The sequence below is a fragment of the Biomphalaria glabrata genome, chromosome 1 (assembly GCF_947242115.1).
Source record: "Biomphalaria glabrata chromosome 1, xgBioGlab47.1, whole genome shotgun sequence".
NCBI classification, from domain to species: domain Eukaryota; kingdom Metazoa; phylum Mollusca; class Gastropoda; family Planorbidae; genus Biomphalaria; species Biomphalaria glabrata.
The window spans coordinates 65,643,138-65,667,171 of NC_074711.1; the positions used below are offsets into that span (position 1 = coordinate 65,643,138).

At 37.7% G+C, this 24,034-nt stretch overlaps 1 protein-coding gene across 14 annotated transcripts in view; it reads left to right on the plus strand.

Annotated features, from left to right (window-relative positions):
* Positions 1-24,034, plus strand: part of LOC106073711 (protein unc-13 homolog B-like) — a 370,504-nt gene that overhangs the window by 264,015 nt on the left and 82,455 nt on the right. For 13 of the 14 annotated variants that reach the window (XR_008774442.1, XM_056008493.1, XM_056008484.1 and 10 more), the window contains 5 exons: positions 1,621-1,691; positions 17,002-17,047; positions 18,375-18,795; positions 20,204-20,263; positions 21,207-21,378. Coding sequence is in view for 13 of the 14 variants with exons in the window: in XM_056008493.1 (XP_055864468.1) it covers positions 1,621-1,691; positions 17,002-17,047; positions 18,375-18,795; positions 20,204-20,263; positions 21,207-21,378 (770 nt within the window). In the remaining variant the exon portion in view is untranslated. The remainder of the gene's footprint in view (positions 1-1,620; positions 1,692-17,001; positions 17,048-18,374; positions 18,796-20,203; positions 20,264-21,206; positions 21,379-24,034) is intronic. The other variant, XM_056008476.1, reaches the window with a different exon arrangement.

Sequence of the window (24,034 nt, forward strand, 5' to 3'; positions counted from 1 at the left end):
TTCCACCGTTGCCAGTAAATAGCAATGACAAGAAAGATCGAATAATAGCTGTCATCAACACAGTGGATGGGAGGAACTGTCATGCCGGCTTGGTGTTCTCCATGCCGCTGCTGGTGCACTAATAGCGCGCTTTTCCCCTTTCGGAGCCCAGCCGCTAATTTCAAGGGCCCTTGTTCTAATGAATTTAATTTTTTAATTTTTTAAAAATTTGTTTATGTATGTTCTGAAAGGGGAACTTTACTTTTGACTATGGCACAAGAAATATGTATTTGTCATTGTATTCTTCCTAGTATGTTATTAGATGATTGTTTTGGTATTTGTAAATTGCTGTTTTCCATCTATTTTACAACATCGCCTGTAGTGTTTTTACTTTTAACTGTTTGTGTCAGTGCCCCAACACTATTTCTTTAGCTTTTGTCCCCCCTCTGTAAAGTCTTACCAACTCCACCGACCTCAGAGCAGTCTAGTATTAATGTGAATCTCGGAAACCCACACGTCATAGCACATAAAGACACCGTAACTTTGGTTTCATGGCCGGCCATATATAATAAACTCTTTCCCTCCCCTCCTCCATCTCCCAGGTCGACTAACTAGTATACCACCCTGTGGGAAATAGTGCAAGCCATAGAGCCCCCCAAGTCCTTGCGACCAGTGGCGATCAATCATCGGGCATATGAAAACCAGTTTGCAGCATAAATAACTTTGTCTGATTGTATCGGGACCATAAGTCGTGAGCCAGAATCTGACCCGTGGTTCATTGATTTCAAATGTCTGGAACCGAGAACCAGTAGGCGTGAACCAGCTTGGATTTATGGCCTTTCATTGAACCACCTGTTCATGAAATGGTTGATGGCTTTGAGAGCAATACAGATATGGCCAGAGTGTTTTACTGGTTGACACTTCATACATTAACTCACAAGGTGGTAGATCCAAACTCCATCGTTTCTTAAATGACTTAGTTAGCAGTTACTTAATTGCATTAACATTCGCACAATGAATTCACAAAGTGTGCATTGCGCAGTAATGGGTTGAAACTGCATCTTCGTTACTGTAATTACTGTAATTTTTATTTTTATTAAGTATGTGTTATTAAAAGAACATTCTTACATTTACTTCAAATTCAGTTTATAACAATACTATTGTAGACATTGACAATTAATTAAGAATGGTGTCATTTAGGTGTATTATACCTGATGGCTGAGGGGAAACATAAAGAGGTCTCAGCTTCCGAGCCTAGATAGTGTAGCTCCAACCCATGTGTAGGCTGGTAGTTGTACCTGAAATTGAATGACGTCTTCAAGTTTACCCAACTCTGTTAACAATGCTCATGAAGCCTTCCACAAAACAAGTAGCCATGGGCATTTTGTTTCACAATGATGCTATTTATGTAATGCATATGAGCTTTTGCGTGCTACTTGTATCAGTATTCAGACGATATGTGAAACAGCACCGAATGCGTGTATCTTTGTAGTGAAGTCTTTGTGCAGACATAATTGATTTAACTGCTTGCCTCTTTTCAAAACAGTATTTAAAACTACTATGACTAATATTACAGATTGAACTACAAGGTTTTGTCATGTGTGTTTCATAGTTTGTTTTTTATGTTCCTCCATTCCCCAGATCTCCCAGAATCCGAAGCAGCTGAACTGCAGGATAAGTTGTCGGTGATCAATTCAATGATGAACCATGACGTAAGTACATCTTTCTGACCACTGGACATGACGACTTGCTAGGGACACAGAGAATACACAATTAAGAAAACATATCCGATTTTTTATGGGGAAGATGGGCGGCAAACCCCCCCCCCCCTTACTTATGATGTTTTGTGACCCTTATGAGATTTGATTTATAATATTTTTTTGACCTTCCGAGATCTGATTATGAATTCCTTTAGTTGTGCTTGACATGGATGTCATTGTGGTGATGTGCGTGCTATTATCACATGTAATTCAGCAGATTTTGTTTTCTTTTTAATAAAGAGTACCCCGCCCTCCATGCACAGGATCAAAAGTGGGAAAACAAAACAAAAAAAAACATGGTCAACTACAGGAATACCAAGGATATGTGTGCATTAGTTGCGTGTCAAACCTTAATTAATCCACAAGACAACAGCAAAAATATTGATCTAATTAAAGAAATGCCTAATAAGATTAATATTTTTTTCCTTGTTCTAATGAGCCAATAAACAAAGGGAAAGAAGCGTGATATCTTTTGTTAGAAAGCTAGGGAAAATGAGAGTGTACTGACCAATGATTAATTTCTCATCATGCTTCCATGTACTGCTAGTTGCTATTGAACACAAAGTGTTGTCATCTCAACAGATGGACAAGTCTGGGGAAACCATTGACTTCAACAAAACGTATTGGTGATTCTTGTTTTGTTTTTTAATGTATACTATTTAATTATTTGAAACAACAACAACAAGGAAACAAAGCAACATCTTTCTCTTCATTGCACTGAAGAATTATTATTATCATTTGAAGCTATTATCAGAGATCAAATGAGATGAAACACTTATATCTTTGCTCCTTTATTTTTCATCCATTTTGACGGACTCTATTTCACATTTGACATTTTCAATTGTTGTACACAATATTCTGTTAGGCTGACGCTAGGTGCTTTGCAATATTAAATAAAATAGCTGTAGATTTAGCGGGAGGAAAAAAAATCTGCCTTGCCAGCACTTGTGTCATGTGATCATCATCCACAGGTTGTACTTTCTCTTCAGTTGGACTTGTACTTGGTTAGTGACGCCACAGAGTTATATTGGTCCACAGTGGACATTCGGATCAGTACTTGGTTAGTGGCGGAACAGAGGTAAATTGGTCCACCGTGGACATTCTGATCTGTACCGGTTAGTGGCGCCACAGAGGTATATTGGTCCACCGTGGACATTCTGATCTGTACCGGTTAGTGGCGCCACAGAGGTATATTGGTCCACATTCTTGTCTAGTTTTGTTTTATGACGAAAAAACAACAACTCAACAATATGTTTTATTTTAAATAGTTTTCATATCCAATCTCTTGTTGTTCTTTTCTTTCTTGTAGCAATGTAACGCTTTTTTTTTAAACATACAGTAAGAAATGTTTTGAAACTCTCTCACGGCGTACTTAATAATCATCTGATGCATTCTTAGACTTATAGCATACACACATATCTATGTTTGCGTAATATGGTAAAATAAAAAGGAGGGGGGGGACAACTTTGACGTTGTCTTTCCATTCGGGGCAACACTCGTGACTTGTTTACCAGTTTCCGCCTTTAGAGTCTGACCCAGCACTTGCTTTCCGTCACGTTCTCTTCCAGTACTTTGTGTTTGCAGCTCTTTGGAATGACCTCCCCTTGCGATGCTAGTGTAGGTCGCTGTCCACTAAGGACGGGCTACACATTACTCTGCAGTTTAAACGTCTCGAAAAACAAATAATATCTAGACATGGTATGTGGTATAAGGAAGGATTCCCCGACAAAACAGCAATGGCTTAATAGCACGGACAAAAATAGCGCAGACAAAAACAAAGGTGTGTGTTATTTTGCTAGAAATAATTTAGATATGGTAAAATATGCAAACATTATGCAAGAATTATAATGAGCTAAAATGAATAATTTCAAAATATATCTTTTATTTACACTCCAAAAATACACTTCAAAAACACGCAGATTTACACACATACACACACACAAACAAACAAACTTTCACAAAGTAAAATTATGTGCAATGTCACCCAGAAACTCCACTAGTGGCTTGTTTTTATACATTAGCAATATAGCTGCAAGACGTCTGTTAATTTGGAGGTATTTTGTCTTGCTTTTCTCCAGCATTGTACCTCAGAATCTTGTTCTCAGTGTTCTCCTGTTCTTTGTCTCAAAATCAGACCGATCTTCATTTAGTTCTTCGAGCGCAGTATTTACATCAGCAGGTGGAACAAATGAGATAAAACAAACATTTCTCGAGATCAGTGATCTCTGGCTTAACACACCTAAGTTTGCCAATGTAGCGGCCAGAGACGCCCTGGTTGGATCAAAGAAAGATGACGCAGATAATCAAGATTTCTATTTTACTTAAACACACAAGTGTAACACATCATCATATACCTAACCCTTGAACCGAGTCAACACATTTCAAAATAATATTTTTAGCAAGTTATGCATTTGAAGCATTGGTGAAAAAGGAGAATGATTTTAAAGTAATCTTTTCCTCTGTTCATTCAAATAAGGCTCAGCCTGTGGGAAGCAACAGTTTATATCATGGTGACATTTGAAGAGCTCAGTAGTGAATGCATAGGCTGCCCATCACGTCACAATGGTACCTGTATTCAGCATACAATGGAAGCAAACACAGTGGTGGCTTAGTGGTAAAGCGCTGGGCTTCCGAACCTAAGAGTCTTGGGTTCGATCCTCGATGAAGACTGGGACTTCGAATTTCAGAATTTTTAAGCCCCCCCCCCCCCCGAGTCTATTGGGTACCTGACATTATTGGGGGAAAGTAATGGCGGTTAATCGTTGTGCTAGCCACAGAAACAGATGACCTTAACATCATCTGTCCTACATATTGCAAGGTCTGAAAGGGGAACTGTTTCATTTTGAAAGATCACGTTGGCCTCGTAAACCTTTCAAACGGTTGCACTTTGACTTGACATACAATAAGAGAACAAGTGAAGAGTGGATTTGTTACAGTAATGTTTCTGTTATTAGGACCTATTTTTTTTCTGATGCAGTAGTAATGCAGAGTACTTAAAATTGTATTTTTAAAAGTATCTTTTTATTTTTCTTTGAAACTCCGAAAACTTCGTGAAACAGACCCCCCCTCCCCTCTCACACGCACACACACACACACAGACATTGCCATCGTTTTGTTTGAATTTGTTGGCTTAAGTCTGAGTGAATTAATAATGGCAGTACATTGTAGGAGAATAGATTCCATCGACCAGCACTTACATAGACTCGGCGCTAATGGTATGCTTGGCTTCATTGTTTAGATAATTGTATTATTGTATGGTCATTGGCTTGTGTTTCAAGCTGTCTTTGTGTAGACCCCACTCTACTTGCGTAATAATTGAACAGCTCTTGAGGATGTAGATTTATTTAATGGACGCCTTGCATTCACACTGTAGGGCTATGCCAGAGGGTACGAAAGAATTTTTTTTTCGGAAGAAGTTCTGTTTTATTTCTGTATTGAATCACAACCTACTCGTTCGTTCGAGTTGTGTGTTCGATATAAACAAAAAAAACGTTATAAATACTTTTTAAAAACTCGGCCCCCGAAGTGGTCCACCCAGGTAGGTAAAAAGGCAGGTTTCAATATTTTCAGAAAGAACATCCGAATGAAATTCTATCAAAGACAAATGACAGAGAAGAATGGAGAAAGAAGGTTGACGGATCTTGTGTGGTACCCCAGCGGTCCACAGACCAAAGGATAGGTGAAAGTGGATGTGAACCTGGCCTAACTAATGTCTTATAGTGAATATATAATTGCTCTAATTGTTTTGTAAAGGGACAATCTCTTTTTCCTCAAGAAAAAAACATTTCCGTAAAAAAAATAAAATCTTTTAGTTCAGTGCTATATAGTCTGTGTTGGGGTTTGTAGTTGACACGATAATATGAAAAAATTACTTATTAATTGTAATTTTTAAATTATGTCCACTTTATATGCATATTAAATAGATTTTTCTCTTTAAAAAAAAATAAAATTTGTTTTGTGTATCTGTAGTATTTAGTATAACTGAACTTACTTAACTTAGCAATACAAATGTAAAAAAAAATAATTTTTGACAAAAAATATAAAACCGTTTGCATAAATGTGTTAAAAATATGGTAAATATAATCTCCCCTATCAAGGAGCCTCCCGTGTTTGTAACTATTAATAGTGAATAGTTGTAAAAGTGGGGTATTTTTATGAAAAAATTAGATTTTTCGCTTTCAGCCGTTGCATCAGAACTTTGAATGGTCTTAAATATTATGATATCAGATTTTCATTATCTTTTCTAGTTTACGAGATCTAAACGGGACGTACAGACATACGGATGGACAGACATTCCACACAAAACTAATAGCGTCTTTTCCCCCTTTCGGGAGCCTCTAAAAAAAGACAATACCTCCTTTATACAACTTATACAACGATCGTTTTTCTCTTAATAACTAATGAGTGTTAGATTTAAAAAAACAACTTTTGAGCATTTTTTTTTACCTCGCCCCTCCCCCCTCTCTAATGCAAGAATCCTGGTTAAAGAACTTTATATATCTATAAGTAAAGTAAAGTTCCTTTTCAGACCATGCGGTCAATATGGCAGATGATGTTAAGGCCATCTGTTTCTTTGGCCAACGATTATCGAGCAGGGTATCATGTGATTAGCACGACGATCAACCGCCTTTACTTTCCCCAACTAAAGTCAGATACCCATTAAAGTTGGGTAGACTCAGGGGCGCCCTAAAAATCCCAAAGTTCAAAATCTTAGTCTTCACCAAGATTTGAACCCAGGACCCCAGGTTCGGAAAGCCAAGCGCTTAACCTTATCCTCAGCCATCGCGCCCCATAGATCTACTACACTTTATAATATTTCTTTAGATCTAGACTAAGAAGACTATGTGCAAAATTTTCCTGAAAATTGATTTACTCAACTCTTGAATCAAGAATGCCATACATTCGGACATTCCCGAACGCGATAGTTCTTTCAAGATTGCGATAATCTTTTCAAAACCCATGTTGGATCTAGTTTTAGGCCTAGTTCTCTAGCCAAATTTAAATGTATTTATTTTTTTTTACTTTAAAAAATTATAACGTCAAATTAGAGTTTTTCCCGTGTGGCCAACGACCAATAATTTCATAGCAATACACATCAACTGTTAAATCTCTAGGAAAATCTTTGGAGCCGTTTTTGCGATCCGCTCCAGGTTCCAAGTTCCATGAAGTTCTGACTTGTATTGAGTTAACTGTTAAGTAGGCATATCTCTGCTTTATGTAAATAACCAAACTATCTTACAAGTGTGTAGGAAATGTACCAGTGTATTAGTGCTACTTCCCAGTCTCCTTTTTAGTTATCTTGTACGTTTTATCCACAAACAATGAATGAACTAAGCCCAATATATGCATCAGTTTTTCTCAAACTTTAGATCCTGCCCTTTAAATCAGTTAGGGACCCGGGGGGCGCTGTATGCTCCATGGTGCGGTCGGGGAGGGTTTTAGGAATGTAATGAAAAAGAACTAAAAACATAATGGCATATATTTGCTACACGATTTTCCTGTTTTATTATGTATAAATGTTTTCAATATGTTTTAGGGCTCTAACCTACGTTTTGAATGTTCATTACTGCTAGTCAGGAAGTAGAGCTCTTAGATATTTGTCTTGTTACCTAGAAAAGGTTGTTTCTGGAGATACTATTGGAAAGGTAGCAGGTTCCCCGACCAACATTGTGAATGGGGAAGCGTTTTCAAGCGTTCTGAGTTTCAGATTTGTGTCTCTTGGCGCTTACAACGCCATCTTCTGTAGTCAAAAAGAGCGCCTGCCATCAAGTAAAATGGGGGTGGGGCCGGTAACGAAGTGTTTTCTTGCAGTCACCATTCACCGTGGGTAAAAAACAACAACATAAAGGTGGCATATCAAATTGAGTCTCATAAAGAAGGAAGTAGCACTAGTTAATAGCATGATGCGAGGGAAATTCGCGATGCATGGAGCACAGGTACCGTCAGCATTGGGCGGGATCGTTGTAAGGTCATTTTCGTTTTAAGTTAGTGAATACTCGGTCGTTGGTTTGTAGCTCCAAACATCTAGTACAACTATTCCAATGTAGGCGTATTGAATTTTTAACGTTGAACTTGAAAAACTTTGAACAGACCTCTTTTTAAAACAAAACTTAAATCTTTTAGTTATAAATATACACAACTTTAACTTGAGAGTAGATTATACTAGATGTCAATAATGTATTTAGAAATACGAATGAAATGATCATTGAAACAAGATACAACTCACTAACAATACACACGTCTCTTGTCTGTCTCTCTGGTATCTTGGTGGACTCGTCCTCAACTCTTGCACCCGTATTCATTCATCTGAATTACGAGACAGACCATCTGGTGGTTTCCTTGGACCTCATGGTTATAGCAGAAACACGCACATAGCAGACATCTTGTCGCGGACCCTTTCTCTCCTTGTCAGGACGCCACTGCCCCTCCAAAGGCTCGCCAATCTCGCACCACACTGTATGAGAAACGCTGCTATACAATGTTGGCTTTTCGTTGTCTATGCTTGAACTGTAGTGTTTACTAGCACCGTAAAGAAGAGCAGCTTTTTTTTTCTTCTATTCTTGACATCTCAATTCATTTGTCTTCAAACTGTGCGTGGCTATTAGAGACTAATCCTATACGTAGACAATGTATTATCAATGTTTTCGATCATCATTCCCATCAGAATAACTTCATTTAAGTGAGAGGTGCAACTACTCTCTTAATGTTCCAAACTTGACTTAATGTCAATGCAAGAGGTTTCCCCTAACTTTAACTGTAATGGACGGTCGCTTACACCAGCGCTACTTTGAGGAGGGCCAGCTTGTAAAAGCGTCCCGTAATCAAAGATATAAACACCTAGTTTTCTTTCTTGAGTGACTTTGGTTCTTGTCCAACTCTTCACAGAAGTCTATAGAAACTTCATGATAAGTCTATACTTAAATATAACTTTTAAGGAAACGTCTAGACGCTGAGCTTGATAACGTGTTTGCTAGGCATCAGAAGCGTGCTTAATACAAACTACGGACAACTTACTCCAGAGAACTTTTCCCTTTTCTCAATGTCCTATTCATGATCCTCTCGAGTGGCCTGACATCACGTGACTGGGCGACATGATTCTTTAGTGCAACGTGCTATTATTTATTTACTCACGCATCGACGTCAACACTGAAGGTGTCAGGGCCACGCTATCAGTCCATAGATTAGACAGTGCTGATTTGAACAGAACTTAACTGACTCTCCTAGGATGGAAGGCTACAGCGTCTAAATATCTATGTAGTTCTAAGCTCAATCCTAGACGTGTCTCAATGCCTTCGATCATTATCTCACCAGAATAACTTCTCGGGTTGGAATTCAAGTCGTACAACCTTTTGTTTAATTCTAAAATCAATTTAAAAAGCTATCACGGTAACCTTCACCCAGATACCTCCTTCTTTCTCTCCCCTTCCTCCCTCCCTCCCTCCAACTGGTCCAGACAAGTGATGTGATCAAAACCTTCACGCAGATACCTCCTTCTTTCTCTCCCCTTCCCCCCTCCCTCCCTCCAACTGGTCCAGACAAGTGATGTGATCAAAACCTTCACCCAGATACCTCCTTCTTTCTCTCCCCTTCCTCCCTCCCTCCCTCCAACTGGTCCAGACAAGTGATGTGATCAAAACCTTCACGCAGATACCTCCTTCTTTCTCTCCCCTTCCCCCCTCCCTCCCTCCAACTGGTCCAGACAAGTGATGTGATCAAAACCTTCACGCAGATACCCCCTTCTTTCTCTCCCCTTCCTCCCTCCCTCCCTCCAACTGGTCCAGACAAGTGATGTGATCAAAACCTTCACGCAGATACCTCCTTCTTTCTCTCCCCTTCCCCCCTCCCTCCCTCCAACTGGTCCAGACAAGTGATGTGATCAAAACCTTCACGCAGATACCCCCTTCTTTCTCTCCCCTTCCTCCCTCCCTCCCTCCAACTGGTCCAGACAAGTGATGTGATCAAAACCTTCACGCAGATACCCCCTTCTTTCTCTCCCCTTCCTCCCTCCCTCCCTCCAACTGGTCCAGACAAGTGATGTGATCAAAACCTTCACGCAGATACCCCCTTCTTTCTCTCCCCTTCCTCCCTCCCTCCCTTCAACTGGTCCAGACAAGTGATGTGATCAAAACCTTCACGCAGATACCCCCTTCTTTCTCTTCCCTTCCTCCCTCCCTCCCTCCAACTGGTCCAGACAAGTGATGTGATCAAAACCTTCACCCAGATACCTCCTTCTTTCTCTCCCCTTCCTCCCTCCCTCCCTCCAACTGGTCCAGACAAGTGATGTGATCAAAACCTTCACGCAGATACCTCCTTCTTTCTCTCCCCTTCCCCCCTCCCTCCCTCCAACTGGTCCAGACAAGTGATGTGATCAAAACTTTCACCCAGATACCTCCTTCTTTCTCTCCCCTTCCTCCCTCCCTCCCTCCAACTGGTCCAGACAAGTGATGTGATCAAAACCTTCACGCAGATACCCCCTTCTTTCTCTCCCCTTCCTCCCTCCCTCCCTCCAACTGGTCCAGACAAGTGATGTGATCAAAACCTTCACGCAGATACCCCCTTCTTTCTCTTCCCTTCCTCCCTCCCTCCCTCCAACTGGTCCAGACAAGTGATGTGATCAAAACCTTCACCCAGATACCCCCTTCTTTCTCTTCCCTTCCTCCCTCCCTCCCTCCAACTGGTCCAGACAAGTGATGTGATCAAAACCTTCACCCAGATACCCCCTTCTTTCTCTTCCCTTCCTCCCTCCCTCCCTCCAACTGGTCCAGACAAGTGATGTGATCAAAACCTTCACCCAGATACCTCCTTCTTTCTCTCCCCTTCCTCCCTCCCTCCCTCCAACTGGTCCAAACAAGTGATGTGATCAAAACCTTCACGCAGATACCTCCTTCTTTCTCTTCCCTTCCTCCCTCCCTCCCTCCAACTGGTCCAGACAAGTGATGTGATCAAAACCTTCACCCAGATACCCCCTTCTTTCTTTCCCCTTCCCCCCTCCCTCCAACTGGTCCAAACAAGTGATATGATCAAAACCTTCACACCAAAATTCACCAACGTCTTTTCTATCTTAGAAAGCTAAGGAAATTTTACATCGACAAAACAATAATTAAACTTTTTTATACAGCAATCATCAGCAGTCTAATTAACTTTGCCATCACCTGCTGGTATGGTAATACTTCACTGGCACAAAGACTTAGACTTAATTAAAAAAGCATCGCATATCACTCGAACACAGCTACCATCTCTTGAAGAGTTTTTTATGAAAGATGCCTTTCCAAAACACTCACGGTTCTTAAAGATAACCTGCACCCATTAAACCACTGTTACATCAGATCTGAACATCATGGTCGTCTCCTTTCCATTAGGACTAAAACAGAAAGATTTTAAAACTCCTTTATCCCACTTTCGGTCAGAGTGTTACAAGATCACCTGTCGTCATCGAGAAGTACATAGAAGTCTATTTATAAAGCGCTGGTTGTGAGTGTGTATGTGTTTCGTGTGTGAATGTTGTTCGTATTTGCATCTATATTGTTATTGTACAGTAGTGACGCTGAGGTTGTCAATTGTAGTCAAACTGAATTTCCATTTGATTGGATCAATAAAAATTATCATATCTTATCTTATTGAGAAAGCTAAAAGCATGAAATGTTTTTTTAAATATTTCTAATCGCACAGATCTATTATAGCTAGTCTATATCTATTACAAATGTAATTACATCACTGATCCTAACTAATTGATACAATTACACTTTTTTTTTTTTTTTTTTTTTTTATATTTTGTATATCTTTCTTGTTGTGTCTGTCTTCTGGTTTTTTCTTTGTTTTTGTTTTGCTTCCTGCTTGACTGACTCACGTGCACAAGTTGTCACACAATCACACACGCGCACTGTTAATCAGAACTGAGTCCAATAAACTTGTATGAGTCACGACCAAGGTCTGACAATGTGTTCGTAACTCACGCTATGCCCGAGCTTTTGATCATACAGAATAAGCCCAGACAAAGACTTTATAAAACGATATTAAATGTATCCCATAGAATAAAAGACGAAGAACCCACACAACAAACAGTGGAAGATTGTTTCTCCGTGTTACGTACATTTCATGTATTTCTTTGGACATATGAAGGTAGATACACTCAGGCTGGTACACATCACTTGTGTCAGCGACTACCATTTGTGTTTTACCAGACGACGGGCAATCATCATTTGTGTGGAAGACTTATTGTAATATGTCGTCTGCTGAATTGTTGATGAACAGAAGATGGCATGCGCTTTTCTGTGCGCGGATATTATTTCTAGTGTTCAGTTCGTATTAATCACCAGATGAACTAGACATACGCAAGATTTAAGTAGCTGCGAACAGATTAAGTCACCTTCAGGAGCTTCCGTATAATAATTTATTTCACAACCGGAACGGTCTAGCTAGTCTCATTGTCACTAGCGTTATAGATGTTACCTCTACGAAAGCCTAAACGGCAGTCTCACTTTGAATTAATGTCGTCATATTTGGGCGTTCACTATCTGTTGCATAAAGTGCAACTCTACAAAATATGTAATGTAGCCAGCGTGTTCCCAGCGTGGCACATTTCCTAACATACCTAGTAGAATCTGAGACGAACACTGGTTAATAGAAAGTGAAGAACTTATCAGAAATGAATACTTGGCCAAGCTTCGTGATTACAATAGAATAACTAGAAATAGTCTTGGAGAACGAAGGTTGTAAATTACTTTTACAAACTACAGTAAAATATATGTTTAAAAACAAACATGCATGCTGTAAAATACATTAGAATAATTACATGCATAAGTATTTGGGAAATTTTTTTTTTGAATTAACCTTAAATTTTTTTTTTGTTTCATTCGACACATTTCCCACATCCTTTTAATATTACTATTATTATTATTCATTTATTTATTTTTTTGTAGTTCAAGCTAATCCCTACTTCCCCATATTCTATTTGGAATGAAGATTTTTAAATAACTTTGTACTTATGGAGATATTCAAATGAGATTTACGAATTGTAATTTAGTCTACAAAAACTTTCTAAATTGAGTCTTCCTTCTTCTTCACCTATCCCTTAGTCTGTTGAACCGTTGGAGCATCACACAAGATCTTTGGACCGTCTTTCTCCATTTCTCTGTCTTTTGCCTTGGATAGAATTCAATGACAGGCCCGTCCATTCTTTTATGTCTTCCCATCGCTTTCTCTGTCTTGTCCTGTTCTTTTTCCTGGTACTGGTCCCTGAAGGAAGGTCTTTGCGAGCCCCGAGGACCTTGTGATGTGGTTATAGAGTTTAAGTTGGCGTTTTTTAGCCGGTCATCATGGGTCCCATTGCTATCTTTTTATTTTTAATGCCGTCTTTGTAAATGATACCTAGGATTTTTCTGTAGCACGTTAGTTTCATTGCTAGAATCTTCTTATCGAGATATGCAGTTAGCGTCCAAGATTCGCAAGCATATAAGAATGTGGCCGTGACCAGGGAGCGCATTAGTCTGATTTTAGTGCCGAGAGTCTTTCCATAATGTTTTGAGTTTTGCAAGTGCCGCTGTATAAACTGTGCAATTCTGTCCAGTAGTCCAGATTTGGTTTCCTCGCATCTGAGACGAAAGCTCCAATGTATATAAAACTACTGATAGTTGTCAGATTTTCTCCACCAATACTGATGTCCCTTTTAAAGCCCTATTGGTCGGTGTATGCGAGGTTTACACCAGTTCCTCCAGGCGGTAGAAGGGAGCTTTTGTTCACTTCTGATGGCCTTAGGGTTCCAAGTGCGATGCACAACTCTACACGACAGTTTCAAATGGGCCATAATTTGTTTTTTCGGCATTTATTTGCATACTGTATGCTGCCGAAGTCTTGTCTATGCGTATCACCAAGTCAGCTAATTCTTCGTTTGTCCCTACCAAACCATCCATGTCATCCGCAAAGCGCAAGTTAGTAATTTTTGTTCAACCAGTGGTTTTAAACCAGTGCCCAATGTTGTTGAAGTACACCGCACTAGTGGCCTGCTTGTAAAGGTTTTGGATAACTTTACTATGTTTTGATTTACATTGTACTTTTCCATTGTCGCCCAGAGTGCTCCATGCTATACTGTAGTGTCCTAGTTTAGTTAGAGAATATGTTAGTTATGTTAGATAATTATAGGCTATTGTGTATTGTTGTTTTAGCGACGGTAAAAGTAGTGACGTAGTCAGACAGACGAATGACGTAGCAGAGATAGGCGTACAGGGAGGACAATATGGCGATATCTTTAAGCTGGTTGATTAGTGTTTGGGACGGATAAGTAGACGAGACAAGCATGCCAATTGTAAATAAATGCATCATTTGAACGTACTCTGAAGTATTGATCAAGTCTTATCTTGTTCATTGTAATGTTCTTTGGCTAGTTGGACTAGTTGATGAAACAGTATTAGATTTGAACAGCATGCAAGATATTTACTAGCCAGAACAAGACTCTGTCCAATACTCTGTTCAAGCTTTCTTGAAGTCAATAAAGATACATATTGACAGATTGAGTCTACAGTTTGTATATACGTATCAAAAAGACTACTTGATAACTGTGTTGGGCACCTTGTTTTAAGAGAAAATCTCATTCTGCCACTTTGTCTAGAGTCCATTCTGCCACTCTTTGGAAAATCGTTTTCTTTTCACTGCATGATTTTTTTTTATTATTTTTCTTTAGCAAAGTCTGGCTTTTATTCTTTTTTTTTTTTTTTTCCTAGCCACCCCACCTCTCTCACTTTCTTTTTCTATCCCTCCTTCTCTTAGCCACCATCACCTCTCTCTCTCTGTCTCTCTCTCTTTCTTGTAAACTATAAATATGCCTCTTTTTTTTTCTTATTCTGTTTGTACCTTCTTGTGAGAGTTCAGTCTGGCCAGAAATAGATATTTGGTGGCTGGGATATTGAAATTGTATAATGGAATGCAAATATTCGTCTCTTATCTAAGTCATATCTTGATAATGAAATCTACACTTCAGCGTTTCTCTTGCTTTTCACTTTTAACATAGAAGCTTTATATATATATATATATATATATATATATATATATATATATATATATATATATATATATATATATATATATATATATATATATATATATATAATTGCTAAAAGCCACTGCTTCCTCACCATGACATGAACATCTCTATTATTGAAGGGTAATGTTTGCTTTAATGTATGGGTACTTTGTCTCACTTGGTGAAACTAGTGGTCGTTGGGCTAGTGTCATATCACTTTTTTCTAGAAGAAGTCTCACATACATGCATTTCAAGTGTGCTTCAGGCTATTGGGTTATATTGAATAGTGTGTGCTATTAATTAAAAGATATCTGACAAGTGTAAAAGCCACTATAAATCACTTATTTTCTGAACAATTATTGGGAAGAATATCTGCTGTTGGTAATTATTGTAAATAAAGTGAAATAAATCAAATCTGATAAAACTCTTGTTAATACCTAGCTTTTGTTGTCACCAATCTTTCTTTCTCTACATAAGACGAAGCCCCAGCTGATTTGACTGACACATTTCTACAGCACTAATTTTACCATTTGGAGTGGACACAAAATTTGAAAATATAACTTTTTAATAGTGTTACAAATGACAGTGATAGGTAGAGGTCAACGTATGACCCTGGCGAGATAACACAGCAGCGGGTGTTCTCTGGAATGTACATGTATCAACAAAGACAGGATGTGACGTGTCCTTACGTGTTATTTCAGAAGGTACTAGCAATGTCCAGTGACAGATAGAGGTCACAACTTGTGACCCCGGCAAGATGACACTGCAGCCGATGTTTTCTGGAATCTACATGTATAAACAAAGACAGGATGTGACGTTTCCTCACGTGTTATTCCAGCGAATACTTGCCGTGTTTGTGCAACTTTGGACAAGCGATTAGGGACTCTATATAAGCCAGAGAGTTAATGTGAAAGTCAGTCGTGAGTGAGTCGTCGGTACTGTTGTCTACTGTGCGAGACAGTAGAAGAGAGATGTGTACGACTCGATACAAGTTAACTAGGGTAGAGTTAACTGGAGTGGACTACTGTCGTTAAAGTCTATACAGTGAACTACAGTGGACTTGGGCCGTTACAGTCGATACAGTCGATGTAAGACGTGTGCGGCTCTGATTCGTAGACTTTGAGTACGACTTGGTTCAGCTTTGGGAGACCTGGAGCGACACTGGGAAGTGTGTCGTTGGTCTGTTCTGTGGAATATGACTCGATGCAAGTTGAGAAGACATGAATTGCAACGAAGTGAAGAGATGAATTGCAACGAAGTATAGCTAACTGTAAACTGACAGATATTGTACAGTCTTCTACGCTACATGTTACAGTAACAAATTGTTAGAGTTAATAGTTAATAAAGTTATATGAAGCTGAGAGTTTAGTCGTCAAGTTCTTTGCAGTGTGTGCCTACTAATACATTTAGCCAGAAGATTCAGAAATACGTAACAATATTTACCATGTACATGGAACAACTAATCAGTCTTAATATTTAAAAGTCTAGATGATAGTTTCTATAGACACACTATTTCTTCCTTCATTATTCCCAAAACAATTTAATAAAGGGAGAATACAATTGTTTACTAGCACAAAATGATCATTCCTTTTTTTAAAGCACATTTTGGTGTATAAATCACAGTTGATATTATATAAAAACAAATTGATATGTAGTTATATGTATCCTTTTTGTTCTCCAACTGCATGAATATGTTTGTTTGTGTGCTCAAAGCTATTCAAATGTAAAAGTAAATATTATAAGGACTAGATTTGTATCTAGATATAGAATGAGAGAGCCAAAAACTGGAGGAGTAGTCAATGACCGTACGTAGGACTATTGTTTTGGTAGGACTATTGTTTTGGTAGGGCTGGAAGAAAGTAATAAATACTGGGCATGGTTTTGGTTCAGAGTATCAATGATTAATTGAAATGCTCCACAAATGTTAAACATTACAAAATTTAAATACATTGTAGTCTCTGCATATGTGAAGATCTGTTGAATCTCAATATATATACTTTTTTATAACTTGACTTGACCAATGTAACTTTTTTTTTTTGTATTGGATTCACTTATAAAAAGTTCTGTTCAGTGTTACATGCTTTGTTTATGTCTGGGGAAGACTTGGCTAGACAGAATGGAGAAATAGGACAAAAAAACTTGTTAGTTCTGCTTGATGTGTTTGTGAAAAACAAAAAGACTGTGAGGACACTGTTTGAAGTCCTTTTGTATTTCTTTTCCTTTTTATTTTGTATTTTTTGTTTACAGTTACTGGCTGTTCAAGACACACAAAGGCCTCCTTCATATGCTCAATGTAAGTACCTCATTGATTGTTCAAATGTCAGTTCAATTATCCTGTCACATTGATAAGAAAAAGGATATTTCTTCTTTTTCCTCGTTCTCATTTTTATGTTGGAGTGTTCAGGTGACTAGACCAATATATGAGATGAACTGCGCAGTGGTTTCCAAATCAGGGAGCTCTCCATATAGTTTTCTTTCTTTTGGGTTGTTATTTGGCCAATGTCTTGTACGGGCGTCTTGGTAAAGAGAACAGTCTTGAAGGACATGGTCAGCATTCTCTTGTGGCACTCCACATGGGCAGATTTCACTGGTTCCAATTTTGAGCTTCCGGTACATGTGTTGTATCATTCTGTTGTGTCAGGTCCTGAATCGAAAGATTAGGCGTTGATCTTGTCCAGATATAATTATAATAGGCATCATCTTTCATATGATTTGGATGAGAGCTTGTTCATTTGTCATTTATTTTATTCACTTTTAGTTTCTTCATTTCTTCTGGATTCCCACACTTGGCGAGTGTGTCAGCTTTCTTGTTTCCTTCTAGTTCTATATGTGCTGGTATCCATTGAATAGCAGTTTTTCAATGGGGAAAGTGGATATAAAATCTATATAATCCAGAAAAAGAAAGATGTCATTTGTTATTCCAGCTACTTTTTATGAATAGTTTGCATCTAAATGTTAATTTGTTAATTAGCTATGTTCAAAACAAATTAATGGGAAATGTTGAAAAATAATATTGCAATTTTGTTTGGGTCAGAAATGAAAAAAGTTATAAATAGTACATCAATTGGCCTACAGCGGAGGCACAGTAGCTGAGTGGTAAAGCACTTGTTTTAGCGACAGTAAAAGTAGTGACATAGTCAGACAGACAATTGACGTAGCAGAATAGGTTCAAATCCTGGTGAAGATTGGGAATTTTTATTTTGGGATCTTAGGGCGCGTCTGAGTCCACCGTTGTTGGGTACCTGACATAAGTTGTGGAAAAGTAAAGGCGGTTGGTCATTGTGCTGGCCACATGACACCCTTGTTAACCATAGGCCACAGAAACAGATGACCTTTAGACCACAAGATCTGAAAGGGGAACTTTTTTTTATAGCCTACAGCACACACATAATCTATCCTTATTTAAATTTTATCCATCCTAAGGCCTTCATATCTTTTTAAAAAATTTAGGTCATTACCTTTTTTTGTAATTGTAACAAAGAAATAAAAAAATGTTTAATAATAAAACTAATTATCTATAAATAGTAAAAATATGTAGTGTTTTTAATCATTTTAAAATAATTTACAAATAATTATTAACTTCTGATTTTACCGTGTGACATTTCTATGCATCCTTATAGCTGGCATGTCAGAAGATAGTGACTACACCAGCGACATTAACTACCCTGTCCAGCACTTGCACAATACATCTGCACACCAGTACCGCAGCCATCCTGACCATCCATACCGGCTAAGAGATGACAGCAGAGAGACTATTCGATATGATGACAGCTTTGACCAGTCCTTTGACCAACGATCTCCAGACCAGCAGTCCCCTGACCAGAGGTCATTTGACCAGTATGGGGATGAGGACTATGACAGGGAAGACCAAAGCTATCACCAAAGAGAGCATAGTTACAACAGGGACTACAGCTATGAGCAGGACCAGAACTATTACCAAAATGAAGGTCCTTATCACCATGGAAGAAGTGAATCGGACTCTGATATTCTGTTTTATAACAGCAGGCCAAATAGTAGACCTCAGTCTTTCATACAAGACAGGTAATTGATGACCACTGTTAAAGCTTCCTATATTTAATGCACAGAAACTATATAGAATAGTTTCCCACCACTGTCCTCCTCTGTTTCTGCTGTAACTCTATGAAATCAACAAAAGAAATCAGTCATAAGAACACACAAATTTATTCTCTAATCATGACATCACGCTGCCAACTCCCCTCACTAAAGCTTACACACTTCTGGTCCATCTCCCATATGTTTCAACAGATCTATACTAGTAAAATTAGATTACACACAAAAATTTAACCACAATCTGTCAGAACTGGCTCAAAGATTGAATAGTGTTATCACAAAATTAGAACAATCAAACATCAGTATTCATGCCCAGACAACATTATTAACCATAATATTTAAGCATATTCTGTAATATAATAGTTAAGTTACTAGGCAGTAATACAGCACAGAATTAGTAACAGTTGACTTCAAAGTTTTCATCAAGTAACAAGTAATAGTTGACCTCAGAATTTTTCACTTGATTGTAACAGTAATGAAAGCAAATTTACATAATATTTCAGTTATTATTGAACTTAATATTTATATCCTAGTTTATCGCCATAAGTCTTCCTCAGTATTTACTTAGAGAGAGATAGTAGACAATAATTTTTAAGAAATATTTCTCTAACTGGGCAGAAAGAGTTTAACATAAACAATTTCTGTTAAAATCAGTAATTGTACAAAGCCAGTTAGAAATTTGTTGAGTTTTTTTTTTACGATAATAAAACAAGAAGTTTCAAGTCATTTGTATCAGGTACAGACCTAAGTATTCTCAACCACATACTATGTATAATTTTCACATAATTACTAATGGGTAGATACATACAGGCCTCAGTAAGTCTCTTACATGATTGCAAAAATTAGATTACAAAAACTAATGTATGCATTCGTTTGGAAGAAAAAGAAATGGGAAAATTGTGTGAGCATTTCTTATTTGAAATTTAAAAACTTATTAATGTTCCACTCAATTATAAAAATTTGATTTAATTAAATTTATTTATTATGGAAATAAAATTTGTTGTTCTTTTTTGTTATCATAATATTACAATCATCTAGTTAATAAGAAAATTGAAAGTTCAAGTGTTGTTGTTTTTTTTGTTTTTTTTTTAAATAAATTTGAAAATTTTTGTTTATGTTTTTTTTTTATTTTATGGCATTTTGATTCTGAAAATTAGTCTTAATAAAGATATTTTGAGAAGCTCTCTCAGAAAACCATTGTAACCATGTTTAGCCCCATGCACTTTACAGAGTCAATACTTTCAACATGATTGGAAAGGTTTGTTCCTGTCCAAATAAGTCTATTCTATACTTCTAGCTTTTCTCTTGTTGATGTAATCTTGCTTTGGAGATTATTTTTTAGAAAGTTATTATTTGAAACACCATTTTCTTTTTTCAGTCCTGTGTTAAGTCATCATTCCTCGTTGGGCATGAGTCGACAAAGTACTCAAGACTACAGGTTAACAAGCATTTATACATTTCTGTTTTTAATGATAGAAGTAATTAACGTTTTTTGTTTTTGTACATTGAAAAAAAAACAACATATTCATATATGACTAGCAAATCTCAAAGTGATAAACAAAGCTAATGTGCACTACAACTAGATATATTCAGAAGTCATAGACTCTTTCCTCATGTCTTAGTTACACATTGGACACAGAAACAATACCAAAGATCTCATTAATTTCCTTGTTTGCTTTAGAATAGCAGTGATATTCAGTGTTGTGTTGAGAAATTTTAAAAAATGTATTCTCAAAAGTTCATTGGATTTCTCAAGAAAACTAGGCCTAAAGCCTTCACATATTTGTTCCTTTTTTTTCCCCTTTAAGACCTGGTAGTACATACAGTATTCCCTTTCACCTACTCATGGAGAATAAGCTTATTCCAATCTGGGCTTTAGAGGAGTAATACTTTCAATTTTTTTATTCTGTCACCTTTTTTTTATAAAATGCATATTTACATATGTCCAGCTGTATCTAAAGGGAAGCAACTAAGTTACAGGTTTTATAAAAAAATTTAAGATCAGTTAGTGCCCTTCGTTTAAAATCTGCTTGTCTTTAATCAAACATTTTTGTATGAATATTTCTTAAAACAGAAAGAAAACGAGTTGGAAGAGGTGTGTAATAAAAGAGTGCTAAATAGTTTGTTGTTATTTGTTAGAATAGCTGATATTGTGACAGTAACTATAAGCGTTTTAAAAAAAAAAAGATATAGACATTTTTCAGACTAGATAGAAAAATTCTTTAGCTTGTAATGAAATTGATTTCAATTGGGCATTAGATTGATTTCAATTAGGCATTCGGCATAAAAAACATTTGAAAACATGTTACTCTTAAAGCCTTTTACTGGATTAATTGTTTATTTGTAAAGCATAAACCTTATTTTTATCTTGATGATTTCAGCCCTGTCAACAGTCATGTCTCCTCGTCCAACATCAGTCGGCAGAGCACAAAAGAGAGTTCTTTCGACACTTTCGAAAAGTCTGACTCTGATGCACATCGGATGTCTTCTCCAGCGAGGTCTCGGTGGCTAGAAGCCTTCAACAGAGTGTGTGCAGAGCTGAGCGAGGTAAAGGTTAGATGAAAAATTTTCTAATTAGCATGGCCCAGTGTGTCTTCATATATTTAGGAGACATTTAGCAAGGCCCAGTGTGTTTTCAGACATTAACCAAGACTTTTTGTATAACCCAGTCAGTGTGTCTTCAGACCTGTATAAGCCTTTTAGCATGGCCCAGTGTGTATTCAGACATTTACCAAGACTTTTAGTATTGACCAGCCAGTGTGTCTTCAGACCTGTATGAGACTTTTAGCAAGGTTCAGTGTGTTTTCAGACCTTTACCAAGACTTTTAGTATTGACCAGTGTGTCTTTAGTCCTATATGAGACTTTTTAGCATGGCCCAATGTGTCTTCAGACCTTTACCAAGACTTTTAGCAAGGCCCAGTGTGTCTTCAGACCTTGACCAAGATTTTTAGCATTGACCAGTGTTTCTTTAGACCTGTATGAGATGTCTAGGCTGCCATTGCATTGTCTGCTCAAAATTGCTAGTTATTGTTGGCATGACACATCCTTATGTGACATGTAGTCCCTCCTTACTTTACAAACATTTTTTTTTTGCAACTACTGTTGCCCACTGAGACCTTAGCAGACATTTAGGCCATCCGTGCTTTGTCCTGCTCTAAATAATTGGTCCATCCTTGCTTTGTCCTGCTCTAAATGATTGGTCCATCCTTGCTTTGTCCTGCTCTAAATGATTGGTCCATCCGTGCTTTGTCCTGCTCTAAATAATTGGTCCATCCTTGCTTTGTCTTGCTCTAAATAATTGGTCCATCCTTGCTTTGTCCTGCTCTAAATAATTGGTCCATCCTTGCTTTGTCCTGCTCTAAATGATTGGTCCATCCTTGCTTTGTCCTGCTCTAAATGATTGGTCCATCCTTGCCTTGTCCTGCTCTAAATGATTGGTCCATCCTTGCTTTGTCCTGCTCTAAATAATTGGTCCATCCGTGCTTTGTCCTGCTCTAAATAATTGGTCCATCCTTGCTTTGTCCTGCTCTAAATAATTGGTCCATCCTTGCTTTGTCCTGCTCTAAATAATTGGTCCATCCTTGCTTTGTCCTGCTCTAAATAATTGGTCCATCCTTGCTTTGTCCTGCTCTAAATAATTGGTCCATCCTTGCTTTGTCCTGCTCTAAATAATTGGTCCATCCTTGCTTTGTCCTGCTCTAAATGATTGGTCCATCCTTGCTTTGTCCTGCTCTAAATAATTGGTCCATCCTTGCTTTGTCCTGCTCTAAATAATTGGTCCATCCTTGCTTTGTCCTGCTCTAAATAATTGGTCCATCCTTGCTTTGTCCTGCTCTAAATAATTGGTCCATCCTTGCTTTGTCCTGCTCTAAATGATTGGTCCATCCTTGCTTTGTCCTGCTCTAAATGATTGGTCCATCCTTGCCTTGTCCTGCTCTAAATGATTGGTCCATCCTTGCTTTGTCCTGCTTTAAATGATTGGTCCATCCTTGCTTTGTCCTGCTCTAAATGATTGGTCCATCCTTGCTTTGTCCTGCTCTAAATAATTGGTCCATCCTTGCTTTGTCCTGCTCTAAATGATTGGTCCATCCTTGCTTTGTCCTGCTCTAAATGATTGGTCCATCCTTGCCTTGTCCTGCTCTAAATGATTGGTCCATCCTTGCTTTGTCCTGCTCTAAATGATTGGTCCATCCTTGCTTTGTCCTGCTCTAAATGATTGGTCCATCCTTGCTTTGTCCTGCTCTAAATAATTGGTCCATCCTTGCTTTGTCCTGCTCTAAATAATTGGTCCATCCTTGCTTTGTCCTGCTCTAAATGATTAGTCCATCCTTGCTTTGTCCTGCTCTAAATGATTGGTCCATCCTTCCTTTGTCCTGCTCTAAATGATTGGTCCATCCTTCCTTTGTCCTGCTCTAAATAATTGGTCCGTGTTAGCATAATGCATCATTATGTGACTCATTTCCCTGCTACCTTTTTTTTTAACTAGCATGGCCCACTGATCCCTTTGATACTTAGCAGACATTTGTCCTGTTTTAAATACATGGCAGTTGTTAGAATGAGAAGGTGTTCAGATACTTACATGACCTGTAGGCCATTATTACATTTTAGGCCTCATGAATCTGTTGTATATGGTTCTCATTAGCATGATTTAGATTAGATCCTTCTTTAACAAATAATTCTTTAGCAATGCATTGTAATGCTCTGGAACCATTTGGATAATGAAATTGTTTGTTTTAGCATGAAGTTATGTTATATATTACAGATGTTACTTGACAAAAAGATAATTTCATCCTATGCATCTTGATCAATGACTTCCTTATATTTACATCCTAGATTTGATTAATTATTTCATTTTGTTATTATGTTTTTAACATATCAACTTATAGAATGAACTACTGTGTAAAAAAACGAACAAAAAAAAGAGACCAGTTTAGAATAGGTGAAAACATCTCAGCTGTAACTGTGTTAACCCAATCTCTTCCCTCTGAAGGTTTCTATTTATCAATAGCATTTATTGTCATCCTCTTAGATTTTTTTGCTAAACATCTTTTTGTTAAAGAAAAGGGAGATAATTGAACATACCGAAGATCAGAATTTAGATATGGTATTATAAGGATTTTAGTCTGTGTTTCCAAATAATTCAGACTTTACTTTCATCTCATTATCAGCGCTTCATTAGTTGAATATGTTTCACTTTTTTCACCTATC